Source organism: Hippocampus zosterae, chromosome 2 (assembly GCF_025434085.1).
Source record: "Hippocampus zosterae strain Florida chromosome 2, ASM2543408v3, whole genome shotgun sequence".
NCBI classification, from domain to species: Eukaryota; Metazoa; Chordata; class Actinopteri; order Syngnathiformes; family Syngnathidae; genus Hippocampus; species Hippocampus zosterae.
In genome coordinates this window covers 24,239,669-24,256,725 of record NC_067452.1, presented here as the reverse complement: position 1 = coordinate 24,256,725, position 17,057 = coordinate 24,239,669, and the positions used below count along the sequence as shown (strand labels likewise).

Below are 17,057 nucleotides of genomic sequence, written 5' to 3'. Positions count from 1 at the left end.
CTCGTAAGTCAAGGTACCACTCTACCTGCACGAAATACAATTGTCAGTCAGGATTACTCTCCACAACAGTATTTAAGAATCCTATTCAGAGCCAACTCCAATTTTGAAAATTCCTTGTTTGTGCCCATAAAATCCCATCGAAATTTTTTCTGATGTGTTGCAAGTCTCGCTGTAATGCAGTGTGCGTGTGTGTGTGTACTGTAGATACAAGTGACTCATTGATGACTGTAACGTGTCTGATGCTCTGCAGGTTGATTTCGATGAGCCTCTTTGATGGCTCGCCGGCATGCCATGCATTGATCAACTTTTCTGGTGCTTCTTGGTCATCTTAATACTGTACATTATTAAAGGAAGATCACAATTGACTTCTTCACGTTTCTATTCTTCACATTATGATGACGTATATTTATAACAAGAACAGAACAACACGTTATTACATCTTCTGCCACATATGAATGTTACCCTGAGTCATTTGTCTACCACTAGAAATGTTTCTCTTTTGAATTAACACAATAGTATTCCTAAACACAAGCTTCTTGACATGACATAATTGTTATGAAAAGTCACAAGTATTTGAGTCACCTTCGTTTGAGAGTCACGTAATCTGTTTCAGAAACATTTGTGCAGGAGGACAAATAATAACAGGAATTGGCTTTTTCTTACGACTGGGATAAGAACACCTACTACAATTATATACAGCAGCACATAACACTTATGTGTTATATGAGGAATAGAATAAAATGTGCCTCCACCGGACAGTGCCATGAAATATTGTGCAATAATATAAAGATACTTGCCGGTAACTGGCATAGCATTAGTGAGCACCGTCAATGAACACATCAGGTGAACTTGCACGATTTCATGAACTCCAATGAAAGAGGACATCAAAAATACTGGCACTCATTAAAAATTAATCCCTTTCTGTTATTAATTGAACAGAATTTGCTTTGTTGTGGCCGGACTTTACGATTGTGCTTGTATTATAATATTTGATTGTTGTGTCCCTGAATACTGACAAAAGGAATAAATATTCGAAAAAAGTGACCTTGTCATTTCAATACTTTTGGAGGGGACTGGATAACCATTCCCAGCCATTTTCACAAGTCTTCAATTTAAAAAAAAAGGAAGCTTGTTTTGAGGATGCAGAGATCACTTGGAGCACACGAACACACCTTTAAAGAGATGTTCCCAAATACACTGGAACCCGAATCACCTGACTGTGAGCCGGTGCTAACCACAACTTTCCCGTGCTGCCGCAGATCTGTTATTGTGCATAAATTGCCCGAACTACATCTAAAATCCTACATGACTCGTTTGTCTGAGTCACCCTGTTTCATTTCAAGTGCCATATTAGTTGAGCCTCGCTCCATCCCTCAATTGATGCTCTCCAGCGTATCCATGGTGGTCTTCTGCTCCTCCTTGAAGCTCGATGACTCGCCGTTACTGTACGCAAGCTGGTACTGCTGCAGGATGGTGGCGATGACGTGATGGTCAAACTGCCTGGCGTCATCCAGAGGAGTGTTGCCCCATCTGCCAATAAACACCATGGCATGGACATGACATGGACTGTTATACTGTACTTTCAGACTGACATTTTTGAGCATTTCTTCTATTAAATATCACAGTAATAAATGCACATTATAAATTGGACCCCTTATACCTGTCTTTGATATAAGGATCCACTTTACATTCATCAGTGAGGAAGATGACAGCTTCTAAATGACCTAAAAAAAAAAAAAGTGATAACATTTTGGCCAAAACACACACCCACACACAAAAAACATATCAAGTGTCAATCAAAAGAGACAAGTCCAGATTGTAGACTGCCTCTCGCCCAGCGTCAGCTGGAAAAGGCTCCAGTTACACTTCACCTGAATGAGGGCAAATAGTCGAGCAAATGGTTGGATGGACTACAAGAGAGTCACCTTCTGCTGCAGCGATGTGGAGAGCTGTACGAGAGTCGTAGTCTCGCTGGTCCATGTTCAACGTAGAAAGAGCAAACCTGGAAGTCAAGAAATGGGACACTACCACTGACTTTGTTTGCAAATAAAAACGTAAGTTAAAAAATAAAACTGGAAAATACACTTTCATGAAGGAAAAACATTAAAAATGAAAATGCTTTAAAAAACAATAGAAAAGACAACTAACTGAAACTACATTTTAACTCAGAGGTTTCTTGCTTGCACACAAAAACTACTTAAAATAAAATAAATTTAAAAAAAAACAAATGCTAAAACTAATAACAACGAAGCATTAAAAAAAATGAAACTAATAAAACCTAGCAAACCTGCCCTAAAACTGATTAAAACTAAATGAATTAAAAAAAAACACAAAACAAAATAAAAACGAATCATAGTAAAAATTCCCAAACTATCATAACCCTTGCCTAGAGTGACAAATCTGGAGTTTACCAATTAGCAAATGCTCTCATAAATGGTTGATGATATTTGAAATAACACATTGCTTTTGAATCCCTTCTGACAAAAAGAAGTGTTCTTTCTTCCATCAAGAACCCTTCTGATACCTCCTCAGAGCAGAGACGTCACCGCTGTAGGCCGCAAACATCAAGTTTACAACTGCTTTGTTCTAAAGGATGGAGAAGGCAGTACGATGATGATGATGATGATGTTCTGATTTTGAGAGTGGATGCAACTTGGCTCGGAACTCACCGGCTCGTCATCTAAGCTTCTTCTGGGGTCGTGCTTCTTGGTGAAGTGTCTCAGGTTGTCGTAATTGTGGAAGTTAAAATGAGACACCAGCTCCTAGTCAATCAAATGTTGGAATGGATCACACACTCAAGGCCGATGGGCAAAACTGCGATGTACCTGGCAGAAGTGAATGCCGCGCACGCTGTTCCCCAGGCGATCCAAAGAGGGAGACCAACACACCATGCCCATGACATTGGGGACCACCAGGAGAACGGCACCGGAAACCCCAGATTTGGCAGGCAAGCCCACCTGGAAAGAAAAAATAAAAATAAAAAACAATCTTTCTCAAAGCACCTGTATTCGATCAAGAAAAAAAGCCATCTCAAGTCAGTGAGGCCTATGAAAGCGTAACTCACATGGAAGGCGAACTGTCCGGAGAAGTCGTACATCCCGCAGGAATGCATGAGACTCAGCGTGTTCCGAACGGCCTCTGTGCTCAGCACACGTTCGCCGGTGATTGGACATATGCCTCCGTTGGCCAGCGTGGCCGCCATGACGCTGCCCGACTCACATGTCATCTCAATGGCGCACAGCTGCCATCGAAAAAACAGGGACTGATTTTGACATTTGAACTTCTCATCCAACTTCAGATATGATAAAAAAAAAATCAAGCGAGTTTTTGCGATAATCCACACTGAAACAAATTTTGTTGAATTTATTCCAGATACATTTTTATTAAGTGGACTGACTATACATCTGGATCCAGATTATTTTCTTTTGTGTATCCAATACACAAAATAAAATTGAATGAATTCCACACATAGATTTTTTTTCAGGTTAGATTGATAAGCATGAAAGAAAAATGGGTTAAAATTTCTCACTGGACCATGTCCAATATGTATTCGTCCATTGACCACACTGCTCTAGATCCTCAAAACAATACATTTCTTGATTTAATATGTCATCAATCACGATATAAGGTCCTCACCTGGAAATAGAAGTCAAGGGCATCACTCATGTCAACGTTCTTGGGGAAGCACTACAAGTTAAACATTCTCACATCAGAGTTATCGCTTATTCAAGATATGAGAACTTCGTTTGGAAACAAAACCGACACGCCAACTTACTTTTTTTTCCTTGAGGTAATAACCAATTGCATAGTTCCGATCACCTGTCTCCCTCTCGGACTGGAACCTGTGAGCATGTTACAGCTAAGAATCGACGAAAGAAATTACAAAATAATAGTTTCCTATTCCTGATACTCACGTTGCATTGCTGAAGCCAACATACTCTGCTCCGGCTGTACGCTTCAAAAACTCCATTACCTGAAAACAGACGTGAGGAGATAACATTGTGGGACATGGAATGAAACCTATGCAATGTGCACAGTGAATGAAAAACAAAAACTAAAACAAACAAAAAACCCCACTTTACTCACGTAATCGAACCTCTCTGCTTTTTTGGAGTCAGGCTGTAAAAAAAGACAAAGGTGAAAACTGAGATTTTTGTTGCTGTTGAAACAACGATTCATAGCAGCCCTACAGATGACAGTGTTTGAGAACTTTGACTGGTCACATGATGTCACAATTTGCATGTAATGGAAAAAACTGCTGCCTGGAACAACAGTTGTCTCAAATTCTCTTTCTATATACCGTATATATATATATCAGCTCGGGTCCTCTACCAGAGGCCAGGAAGCTTGAGGGTTCTGCGCAGTATCCTTGCTGTTCCCAGCACTGCACATTTCTGGACTGAGATGTCCGATGTTGTTCCCGGGATCTGTTGCAACCACTCATCTAGTTTGGGGGTCACTGCCCCGAGTGCTCCGACCACCACAGGCACGACTGTCACCTTTACCTTCCAGGCTCTCTCCAGCTCCTCTCTGAGCCCTTGGTATTTCTCGAGTTTCTCGAGTTCCTTCTTTCTGATGCGTGAGATATATATATATATATATATATATATATATATATATATATATATATATATATATATATATAGGCGGCCCGGTAGTCCAGTGGTTAGCGCGTCGGCTTCACAGTGCAGGGGTACCGGGTTCGATTCCAGCTCCGGCCTCCCTGTGTGGAGTTTGCATGTTCTCCCCGGGCCTGCGTGGGTTTTCTCCGGGTGCTCCGGTTTCCTCCCACATTCCAAAAACATGCATGGCAGGCTGATTGGACGCTCTAAATTGTCCCTAGGTGTGAATGTGAGCGTGGATGGTTGTTCGTCTCTGTGTGCCCTGCGATTGGCTGGCAACCGATTCAGGGTGTCCCCCGCCTACTGCCCGGAGACGGCTGGGATGGGCTCCAGCACCCCCCGCGACCCTAGTGAGGATCAAGCGGTTCAGAAAATGGATGGATGGATGGATATATATATATATATATATATATATATATATATAGAGAGAGAGAGAGAGAGAGAGAGAGAGAGAGAGAGAGAGAGAGAGAGAGAGAGAGAGAGAGAGAGAGAGATGTTGCATGAGTTATATTCCCTATGACAGCTGATCTAAAATCATCTATTCACCAAACAACAAGTTTCAGCCAGGCAAGGGCATGCCTCCTTGGACGCTCTGATTGGCCGGAAGGACACGCACACCTAATCCCCTCCCTCTCCCATACAGGCCCTCCCTCACAAGTGACCCAAGGTTTACTTTAGTCAGCTGTGAAAGTAAAGCCAATTTCAAACAGGTGGAACACGTCCACATGCTATGTTTATCTGTGCCCACAGATAAATGTGACGTTTATCAAGACAAACGGTGATGGTTCAGAGTCCAGCGTCAGTTTGATCAGTTTGTTTTGCCCAATTAGGTAACCGAGTTACAGCCCAGCTTGTTCCTCAAATATTTTCAAGATGATCACAAGTTCGTTCATTAGATTTTTAAAGGACTTTGTGAAAAATAAACCATCCTATCTTACTTGAAAAACAAACAAACAAGAAAACATGTTTGTAATGAAAAAAGGCTTTATGGACTTATTATTCACTGCATTTTCAGAAAACGTCAAAATGTAATTGGTTTCTAATTGTACCATTAGCCGCCTCTCTACAAAGGTGATACTGATCAATATTACCGTATGTGCATTTACAGACATCGGTGGGAGGCATGCAGTGTTTACCTTTATTAATGAACTGATAACGATAGCTCCAGCATTCACCATTGGATTGTGTGGTTTATCTGCACAAGAAATGAGAACATGTTATGAATGAATTGCTGAGACTCAAAAGATCTACCGTATTTTCACGACTATTCGACGCATCGTACTAATGGCCGCAGTCTCATTAATGCGTGACATTTCTGTATTTTACACATACACAGGACGCATCGTACGAATAGCCGCAGTTTTACAGTGGTAAAACATACGCCAGCTTAAACATACGGCATGCATGCGCGCACTCTAACACGTTAGCTTGAAGCATACGGTAGCATGCCAAAACATACAAATAAGATAAAAACACGTTTTTAAAAAGGCAACGAAAGCAGAACTGAGTTCGGGTGTATTTTATTTAGCCATCGTACAATGTTCTCACGTTTTTCGATCAATCATCACCTAGAAATCCATCAAAGTCCTCATCCTCTGTATCAGAAGCAGAGGACTGCACATCTCAGTTGTCATTGAATGCGTCACATGCTAGTGTGAGTTGCTACGCATTGCCGAGCGGAAAGAAGGAGTAGCAACAGCAAAGTCAACATTTCTCTCGTGTGAAGCTTTCCCACATTTGAAAGTAAAGAACAGAGCGAAACATGGTGGCAGCGCGTGTGTGTGTAGAAAGAATTGAACAATTGTGCAAGTACCGTAATCCATCAAAAACGCCGCGTTCCCTCTCGTTGTTGCGTATTGTGGCGTAACTCGCCAAGCGCTGCCTCTCACTCTTTGTAAAGTTGTGTTTGCCACCGATCATCCATTGTTCCCATGCCGTTTGCAACTTTACTTTGAACGCCCGGTTGATGCCAAAGTCCAGCGGTTGGAGTTCTTTAGTCAAGCCTCCGGGAATAACGGCAAGCTCAGAGTTCATTTGCTTGACTTTTTTTTTTCACCGCTGCTGTGAGATGGGCACGCATGCCAAAAGCATAACCGGTGGCTTTAAGTTTGAACTGAGCTTTGTAGGCGTGCGTGTCTTTTTGTCGAATTTATTTTCAGGGGTTCTTAGAAACCAAAACCGGAGTTGTTTTGCAACAAAGCACATTGCCACACTCTATACAAGTGTTGGTACTGGCTTGAGGCGTCCACTTACACGCCCACCCTTCACCATTGGCGGACTAGCTTGTCTGTCCTCTCTCTCCCTCTCTCTCTCTCTCTCTCTCTCTCTCTCTCTCTCTCTCCCTCTCCATATATGTATGTATACACGCCCACCCTTCCCTGATTGGCCGACTTCTTTCACAGTCACTTCCGCCTTTTCTCTATATAAACAGCGTGTCGGCAGTCAGTCAGATTTTGGAACTCAGCGCATATAAAGGACGCTCCGCACCATAAGGCGTACTGTCCATTTTGGAGAAAATTTAAGACTTTTAATGGCGCCTTATAGTCGTGAAAATACGGTACTTCACAACCACTTATTGGAAGCGTTCTTCTGATGTGATGAAATAATCCAGAGTCTGGCAAAACAAAAGTTGTACAACCTGGTTGGCTTCTTTTTGGTTTGTACTGTTTGGTACAGTTCATTTTGTTGTGTGTGGACATTATTAAAAGTAACATCTAAAGAACTGATGGTCTCCCTCGTCTCAGTTAAGGTCACAGTTCATGGCTCAACAAAAAGGAAGAGACTGGGCAAAAATTACATTCAAGGCAGAGTTCCAAGGCAAAAACCACTAATGACCAAAAAGAACATAAAGGCGTATTTTACATTTGCAAAAAAAATAAAAAATAAAATAAAACATCGGAATGATTCAAAAGACCTTTGACTTTGATGGACTGGTGAGATGAAAGTTGAACTTTTTGCATCTTGTTACATTAAATTTAACACATAAAAATAACCTCTTACTAACAGTCAAACATTGAGGTGTTAGTGTGATGGTCTGGGGCTGCTCTGCTTCTTCAGGACTTGGATGACTTGCTGTGATTGATGGACCCACAAATTTTGCTCTTTAATCTCTTTACAGCACATCAGTTCATCAGTTTATGACCACATGCTAAAGTGCATTGGGTGCTTCACAAATCCAAAACACACCAGAAATCAACTTATTGAATGTCGAAAAAGAACAAATTTCTTAATGAGGGACCTGGTCAAAGTCAGTGCTTGAATCTGATTGAGATGCTGCTGCATGACCTTAAAAGGCCATTCATGCTCGACAACACTGAACTTAAGCAATTCTGAAAGGAAGGAATCGGCCAAACCGACGGGAGCGGCTCTATCGGAAGTGAAGAAGCTACCGGTCACTCTGGATGGCTTGGCGCGAATGTCCAACACTCAGACTCAAGCGGTGACTGAGCTCAACCGCAATATTGTTGGGACTTTTGCGAATTTGCGGTTTTTGGAGCGACTCCGCGCGATTGAAAATACCATGAAGACGTTGGAATTCACGCTGCGAAAGAATTTTTCGGATCTGAATGACTGGCACCAGTGAGAGATACAGACCAAGGACTCAAGGCTGTCTGGAATTGTTGGCGGCCGTCTTTCCAAAACAAACAACGCTATCTGGCCTTTCCCCTGGATGGAAATACGCATTTAGTCTAGGGCACCCCCCCCCCCCCCCCTCCTTCTCGGCCATGGACTGATAAGCCGGGACTGTCTTCATGATGAGCAGACCTCGACGAAGCAGCTATGACCTGTACACGCATACACATACACGACTGGACAAGCACACGCGCATACACATCCTTGTTATCACCGTCTTCATCGTTCTTTCTTTTTAACCCCATGACGTGGTTCGATAATGCGGAGCGCAACGGCGAACCGTGCAGCTGGTCATTATTCGGCCGCGTCACGGTTACCCCCCTTCCCATTCATCCTCCCCCTTATACATGTTATGTCTTGTGACTTGTTGTAACTGTCATATGCTTATTCATGTGCTAGGGTCTTTTTTTATCCTGGACTTAAATTATCCTCGGAAGAGGATAGTTCGAGCATGTTTTTTTCCCCTCTCCCTACCTTGTGGTTTCCTTTCTGAACTCTGACTGTAAATTTCCCCATTGCGGGACCAATAAAGGATATCTTAATCTTAAAATGTCTCCATATGCTGTAGATGTTAAAGACTGATTGCTAGTTTTTGCTGCTGTGGGTGTCCCAACAGAAAATTAGACTTAGGAGGCAAGCTCTTTTTAAAAATGGGTAGCTAGTTAGGTACCGGTAGTTAAAAGATTGCTTACCCTCCTCATTGAGCGATAGGTTGTTGAACCTGAATCCACTAGGCTCTTTGCCCACAAACTGGTGGACGTGTTCGCTGCCCAGTTCGTGCACAGCGATGGCGTACTCCAGTGGCTTGACACACGACTGCAGACAGAAGGGAACCTTGGTGTCACCCATTGAGTGCCTGCACAGCGCGAGCAGATAAATGGAGAAACGTTGACAAAATGTGATGGTGCAGATGCTGAAGGATGTCAGAGTGGAACCATGCATTTATCAAGAGGATGCTTACCTTTGTCCATCAACGGTACACAGAGATACTCCCCAAATGTCAGAGCTGAATTTTGCAAGTTGAGGAATGTAATCAGCTACCTACATGGTGACATGAACAATGAAGCGCGGTGTTAGATTTCAAAAGCACTATGCATTGAAAGAACTACAACATAAGATACATACATACGTGCTATGGGATGAGGAATTGTGGATGAAAGTTTGTTTGTTTTAAAAAAAAACAATTTTATGCTCATTAATCAGATGTGGATGTCCCATTACATTGTTTCATGCCCTTTCATCAACGGAAATCGAAGGGATGGAGGCCCTGGTTGAGGTACCACTATAGTAAATGCCATCGTGCATCTGTGACTTACTTGTCCCCCATCTTGCTGTTGTGCGCTGTCATATATTACTTTAATTTTCTGAGTGAACGCTTGAAAATCTGGGATGATGAACATTTTTCGGAAGGCCTTTGTCAGCAGCATGATGTTGTTACCTACACACCTACAGGAGAATGACAGATTTGTAATTTTAAAAAACACGTTGCAGAAAAAAAATGAGCATACTGACCAACAAATTATTATTTTTTTAAATCAGAGATGCACCTATTCCGAATCTACACACATTTTTTTTCTCTGGCACATCTGGTTTTCATAATAATAAGAAGAAGAATGATACTGATATATGTAGTATTGTAATATATTTAGCAGCCATCCCTAATCCAATGCGATTCTAGTGAAGGGGTGTAAAACTCATTTTTGTCATGGGCCACATTTTAGTTACCGTTTCCCTTGGAGGGCTGTTATAACTGAAACCACATATGAAGAAGTCAAGAATAAATTTGACAATAAAGTTGTACCCAATCCAATAACTCTAACCGATTTAACTCTTGTTTAAGTTACTATCATGGGGTGTTTGGTAACAAGAAAATGCTGAGAATATCTCTCTTATTTATTACATATGAGAATTAAATTTTTGGTAGACATTTTAGAAAGCATCATGGAAGGTGACATGTTTGATCTGCTTTCGCGGGCCACATAAAATGATGCGGCGGGCCATATCTGGCTCCCGGGCCTTGAGTTTGACACCAGTGTTCTAGTGTGAGATTTGGGACACCAGAAGAAGTAGAGAGGTTTTGCATTACTCAAATGGTCATTTTCAGGAGAAAAATAGTCTCTCTCTCTCTCTCAGAGCATTTTCTGTGCGCCTGAGAAGGAAAAAATGGGAGGAAAAAACACATCAAATGTGTCCATATATTGTACAAGCCTTTCTTTCCATTTGTTAAGAACCAATCTTTTGGAGTAATGAACTATTGATCTTGGTTACGTAATGGAGCACAGCCTTTGCTAGTCCTTGAGCACACTCAGCTTTCCTGCTGCAGCTCTTGGCTTGCATGTGCACATGTGAAAAGGGTCTGGTGACAGCTGTCGCCTCAGAAAGGCCTGCCTGCCTCGGTCATAATCAGCTACTAAACACCAAAGTATTTTCTAAATATAGGCTTCGAAATCTAGAAAGCCCCTAAACTTCACTCGTCCTTTCAAATTTTGATTTCTTGCACACGCTTGTCCTCTGAATGACTGACCAGGTCCAAAGAAGGCAACAGGTCCAGTGATAGAAGCTCACTAGGAGCACATGAATGCAGGACAGCATACGCGAGAAATTTCGAATACAGTACCTTCTAAAGAGCGTTTTGTCCATCATGACAGGCCCCAGTGAGTCAAGTGTGACTTGGCGAATCTGACGCATGCAGTCACGCAGCCGAGGGTCAGAAGTCCACAGACCTGTTTTTCTCAAAGCCTGTACAGACAACACAGTTGGGTGGTCTTGTTAACACAAATGGGGAGAAAAAAAAAATAAAAGACTGCTGATGTCTAGGAACCTTCAGCGTCTCTGTGGATGTCAAATATGGAATACGCATTTAGGAACAAGTGTGGGAGGGATAAGCAGGACAGCAGTTCCATAAGAAATGTGTCTGGTTTGAAGGACGCCACATGGATAACTCCGTAGGACATATCAGTTGATACATAAACAGGGTCATGTTAGATTTGGATTTATTTCATTTTGACTTTTGTTTTTAATTAAATTACAGTAGTTTCTTTTTTTTTTGAGCAAGTTAATTTATTCAAAAATGCTTCAATTGGGATGTGAAGGAACTTAAGGAAGACAAGAATGACTTAGTAGTAGATTTAGCAGCTTTAGAAATCACAGCATTTTATTTGTAACGTGTATGTAAATAGAATGATCCATCAGAATTCAACACTGTGTTCCATGGTTCAAAATTATAAGATAATGCATACATTTATTTCGACACATTATCAACTGCTATGTTTATGAGCCATCATTGGCTTGTCTACCAGCCAAAGCCATTTTGTGTTGGTGTCAAAAAGTCCAGGACCTCTCATGTAACATATCCATTCATCCCTTCTCTATAATCTCTTATCCTGTCATGCATAGGGATGGGTTGTTGAAGTACCCCGAATGCACCACGTTGCTTGTGGCCGTCAGCGTGTGATGTGTATGTGCTCTTGCCGTCCTTGAAAATGTTTTAAGATGTAAACCTAAATACACAACAGAAACGATTACACACATTGTATGGTTAAATATAAGACGCTTTTCATTTTAAACACATCGTATGAGCTAACGCTAAAGTCAATGTAAAATCCCCTTCACACGCGAACATGAAATTTAGGATTGACCTCCTGGAGTGACAATCCTTCAGATAGCAATGCACAAACACATACACGCAGTTAATATATATAACAAAACTCAAAGGTAAATACTCTTCTCACTCCACTCAGTGAAAAATTAACTATATTAATAGAGCAAAGTCACAACTTTGTTCTTTGCTTCTTATCTCATTGTTAAGTCTTGTACTTCAGGCATGAACAGCACCAGCAACCCATTGCCCCTACATGGCCAAGGAACAGTTGGTATTTATTTTTTTTGCTATCATTTGAGTGTATTCTTATTCATTCCTTCATTCATTTTCCGAACCGCTTAATCCTCACTACAGTCGCGGGGGGTGCTGGAGCCTATCCCAGCCATCTTCGGGCAGTAGGTGGGGGACACCGTAAACCGGTTGCCAGCCAATCGCAGGGCACACAGAGATGATCAACCATGCACACGCACACGCACACTCACACTCACACTCACACTCACACTCACACTCACACTCACACTCACACTCACACTCACACTCACACTCACACTCACACTCACACACACACTCACACTCACACTCACACTCACACTCACACTCACACTCACACTCACACTCACACTCACACTCACACTCACACTCACACTCACACTCACACACACACACACACACTCACACTCACACTCACACACACACACACACACACACACACACACACACACACACACACACACACACACACACCTAAGGACAATTTAGTGTGTTCAATCAGCCTGCCATGCATGTTTTTGGAACGTGGGAGGAAACCGGAGTACCCGGAGAAAACCCACGCAGGCCCGGGGAGAACTCCACACAGGGAGGCCAGAGCTGGAATTGAACCCGGTACCTCTGCACTGTGAAGTCAACGTGCTAACCACTGGACTGTCGGGTCGCCCTATTCTTATTTTACTTTGCCATTATTTTCATTTTTGGTTGTCCTTTCCAAATATATTTAAAATTGAATTCTCAATGACTCACAACACACCAACTCACATTTACACACGGAATAGCATCAAATACAATCTGTGACGTACAAGGTTACCCCAGTAAATCCCAAGACTTGTGGAATGGAATGGAAAAATGTAACAATAACAACCAACAAAAAACTAAATCCGAGAAAGATAAAAGGGAGATGCTTATTCAGCAAATAAAAAAATGTGTTCAAGGATGCAAGGCAGCAGAGTTTTGAATGGCGCGGAATGGAATTGCAAACGGCTTAAATGTCACATGATGTTATGTCTATTGAGGGATGTAGTCGTGATGGAGCATCGAATAAAAGGCAGACAACACCGTGCACTGGTCCCAAGTCAATCATAACATTCTCACTTAGAATTAATTACATCTTCACATCTACATACTTCATAGCACCGTAAAATGCATAATGTGTAATAAGTTGAAAACAAGCAAACATTACATTATGCCGGTAGAGCATAATGGAGTTTACTAGTCTACTGTGTAAATGTTAATGCAGCAACAGATTGAAAGGGAGAAAAACAAACATGTCCGACTATGCAAACAACAATGCCACTGGTTTGCTGTGCTCAATTCCACCTAGTTCTACGACCTATTTCTACCTGAGTCACTTCTACAAACACAGCCAATCATCCGAAGAACACAAAACAAGGCAGCTGTGTACACAAGGGTCACTTCTCTGAGGTATGGAATCTGTTCCATTAGGTAAGAACGTCACCATAGACACAGAGTTCACCAGATGTCTGATCTGTACGTAATGTGATGTGACCAATGAGGTCACAAAAGTCAGCCTGATGGTTAAAGTGGGCATTTCATTCATAATAGTAAGAAATAAATAAAACAAGACCAATCATGTGAATAAGAATGTGACCTGTTGATTGCATATGTGATACCTCTACAAAAGATTGTATCCTAATCTAAGGCCTTGAATACAATGCGTACAGCAACCTTGCCTCCACGGTGAAAAACCTGGACAAGAATGGTCTGGACCTATTGAAAAAAATGTTGGCCTACAATCCTCCCAAACGGATCTCAACACGTGAGGCCTTGACTCATTGTTATTTTGATGATTTGGACAAGTCAACCCTACCCTCAGCCAACATCACAAAATCTAATGCCTCAGAACCCCAGTGAATATTTAATCTGTAAATACTTTTGTGTGACAGTGCTGAACCTTTTACAAGTGTTTGTCATCATTCTTTTCAATAAAGCAATACATCCTGTCGTCTCACAGAACCTGTTAGCCCAATGTAAAGTTCTGATATGTTTGTGGTTGGTGGATGGATATATTCAATAATTTCACCTCGGTCTGAACAATCGATCATTTTTGGACCAAAATCATGATTCTGGATTGTGATGAGCAAAGCTGCATTAAAAAAAAAAATGATACATGACGGAAAAGTGGTTAGGACTGCACGACTGTCCGTGTTTTATGTTATGTGTTGTGTTTATTATTTATGTTAACTGTTTTGTTAAGCACTTTGTTACAGCTGCCGCTGTTGTGAAAGCGCAATATAAATCAGCATGTATTGTATTGTATTGTATTGTATTGTATTGTATTGTATTGTATTGTATTGTATTGTAGAGTGATATCAGTATACGGGTACTAATGATAGAGCAGCCTGGAAATTTATCAAGCTGTATTAGCACCAACATCAATCCAGTTCAGAATTATCCAGCATGTATATTTAAAATGTTTATTTCTGTTTTATTTTCTACCATTTAAATGGCAAAATAATAATAATAATAATAATAATAATTAAATGATGTGATGTGTGTGATGTGAAAAACAATTGTAAATAGCACTGCAATTTATCCATTTTGTATTTACCGTATATTGCACTTAATTTGTTTGTTTTTTCTTCTTTCTTCTTTCTACCCACATTCTTGCTGCTGGAGGCTGTAAATTTCCCCAGTGTGGGACAAATAAAGGATATCTTAAGGTTAAAAGAGATCGTTCTATGTTGTTTTAGTGTCCTTTACCTGTGGTTCACAACAACGATTCCTTTTACATGGACACCAGATGACTTTTGATTCAACTGGACTAGGTTCTTATATGTCTCCTGATGCTTGCTGGCACAAATATCAGAGGTATGTTTAGGAAGCACAAGTGGGCGCAGTATTTGTGTACAGATGCAGAATGTCCATGCATGAAGGAAAGCCAAACCGATGCGGCACAGGCAATGTGAGCGTGCTGACTGTGACTCACTGATAAGAACTGTGACATGGGGATCATCTCTCTGCCGTCGGTGATTGTGTAGAAAAGTAAGTCTACCATACTAGACATCAACCTAAAAACACACAACATAAAAGAAAACACTGTACTGTACTGAACTGTTGAAAATATACAAATATACAGGTACATACACACACACATATACTATAGACCTGTCTGTGTGTGTGTGTGTGTGTGTATGTGTATATATATATATATATATATATATATAGCAGATGGTGAAATTACATGGGCTTCCATTCATGTTTTCATGTTGTATTTCTAATCACTCAATTGTGGTGGCTTGCGAGGACCTACTTGCCATGTCCTTGCGCCACATCAGGACCGGTCTGGTAATGAAGGGCTCTGTGGGTATGAGGTGGTGTTGTGAGCCGGCAGGGCAGAAAAACAGCTAGCTGCGTCCTGGACAGAACACTGCTGTCAGCTCCAACTCTGTTTGTGATGCCTGCATTCTTCAATAGCCGCAAGACTCCTGGGTTGGCTGTCCTCAGAGCTTTCAAGCAATGCATAGTGATCAGTAGGACCTACTATTTGATCATTGAAAAGAGTACAATTTTTCTCCCGCTCCAATGGTTGATCTAGACTTGACTGTGAACAGTACTTTAGGGCGTTCACAGTTAGTAGCAGCTGCTCTTTCAACGACATGCTGCCGTAAGGGGGTGGGGTCACGCGGCCCAATGGCTGAGGTGCCAGCGCAAATAGACAACAGCAGCTACCATTGTATAGGGGCGGGGATAACATTTACTTCAAATCTCATTTTTAGACAGGTGTTGATCACAGAGGTCATAACAAACACTTACAGTATATGTATTCTAATTACTATTATAAATATATACAGTATATACTCAGTGGATACAAAAGTTTACACACCACTACTCAAATGCCACTTTGTTTGAATTTTAAAATTGAGAACAAAATAAATATTGCTGTAAAATCATGCAACTCAATTTAAAAACATATATTTTTGAGAGGTGGGAAAAAATAACAATAAAATAAAACAATGTGGTTGCCACAATTATAATTGCGATGTGGCACACTTCAAACTGCTAAAAAGGAATTAGCATGCTCAGGTTATTATAGTTCATGTAAACTAATGAAATAACTACAACTACAATTGAACAAAATTCATTAATGAAATAAGAACAAATGAAAAAAAACACACAAAATTACTTCTTACATTATTAAAAGTAACGAACTAAAATTATAGCAAAATTTTGTGCTTTGTTCTTATGTTTGTCAATTAATTTCGGACATGAGCCGCCTGGGTTTATTTCAAATATTTTTACTTCGGGATTGCTGAAAAGCCATAGCTTCAGAACAAGTTTACTTTAGCTTACTTTACTTTCGTACTTACCATTTTTTTCGTGTGACAAATATTTCATATATTTAAAAAGAATATATATACAACTAAAATGAATGCTAAAACTAAAATAAGAAACTAAAATAATAATTTTTTGAAAAAAATCAAAACTAACTACTGCTAAGAAGCTTCCTCAAAAAACGAATCAATACTATCTGAATTTTAAAAAATAGGCAAAAGGAAATAAAAAGTACCTATAAACCAAACCTCCAAAACTATAATACCCTGCAACACACACTCCCACCATTGAAAATGACTTTGATTAACCCGAAAGATACATTTCGGGAGTTCTAGGAGGCTTTTCCTGACTTTTTTCATCTTTTTTTTTCTAATGTTTTTTTTTTTTCATCTAGTCTTGTGCTAAACATAGCTTTCAGAATCGGGGCGAAAAAGCTCAAGCTTGATTTTATTGAATTATGAAAAAGGCAGGGTTCGCCCTGGACTGGTCACCATCCAATCACATGGCTGGAGATGAGAATGTGAACACTCAAAATCGTCCCTAGGTGTAATTGTCAGTGCGGATGGTTGTTTGTTTCTATGTTCCCTGTGATTGGCTGGCAACCGGTTCGGGGTGTCCCCCGCCTACTGCCCGAA

General features: G+C 40.8%; 1 protein-coding gene across 2 annotated transcripts; it reads right to left on the bottom strand.

Annotated features, from left to right (window-relative positions):
* Positions 1-3: 3 nt before the first annotated feature.
* On the bottom strand, positions 4-15,747 carry LOC127595530 (glutaminase kidney isoform, mitochondrial-like). Of its 2 annotated transcripts, XM_052057121.1 has the most exons (18): positions 15,401-15,746; positions 15,077-15,158; positions 10,873-10,994; positions 9,572-9,701; positions 9,217-9,296; positions 8,948-9,111; positions 5,759-5,817; positions 4,087-4,119; positions 3,915-3,973; positions 3,776-3,842; positions 3,637-3,687; positions 3,065-3,241; positions 2,826-2,957; positions 2,670-2,762; positions 2,525-2,586; positions 1,926-2,002; positions 1,661-1,724; positions 4-1,530 (listed from the first exon to the last, which is right to left on the bottom strand). In XM_052057121.1, exons 1-18 carry the CDS (start codon positions 15,610-15,612, stop codon positions 1,374-1,376), a joined length of 1,821 nt encoding a protein of 606 aa, XP_051913081.1. In that variant the 5' UTR covers positions 15,613-15,746; the 3' UTR covers positions 4-1,373. The 2 variants fall into 2 exon arrangements, with proteins under 2 accessions (XP_051913081.1, XP_051913082.1); XM_052057122.1 differs by lacking the exon at positions 2,525-2,586 and having other exon boundaries at positions 1,386-1,530; positions 15,401-15,747.
* Positions 15,748-17,057: the final 1,310 nt, after the last annotated feature.

What these genes read in the sequence shown, in the direction of transcription:
- LOC127595530 (XM_052057121.1), bottom strand. Translation starts at nt 15,612, where the DNA reads ATGCATTGCTTGAAAGCTCTGAGGACAGCCAACCCAGGAGTCTTGCGG. An exon ending in GTTGGCTTCAGCAATGCAAC is followed by an intron (nt 3,843 to 3,914) that starts GTGAGTATCAGG and finishes ACATGCTCACAG; the next exon opens with GTTCCAGTCCGAGAGGGAGA. An exon ending in GAAGCTTAGATGACGAGCCG is followed by an intron (nt 2,587 to 2,669) that starts GTGAGTTCCGAG and finishes TCCATCCTTTAG; the next exon opens with AACAAAGCAGTTGTAAACTT.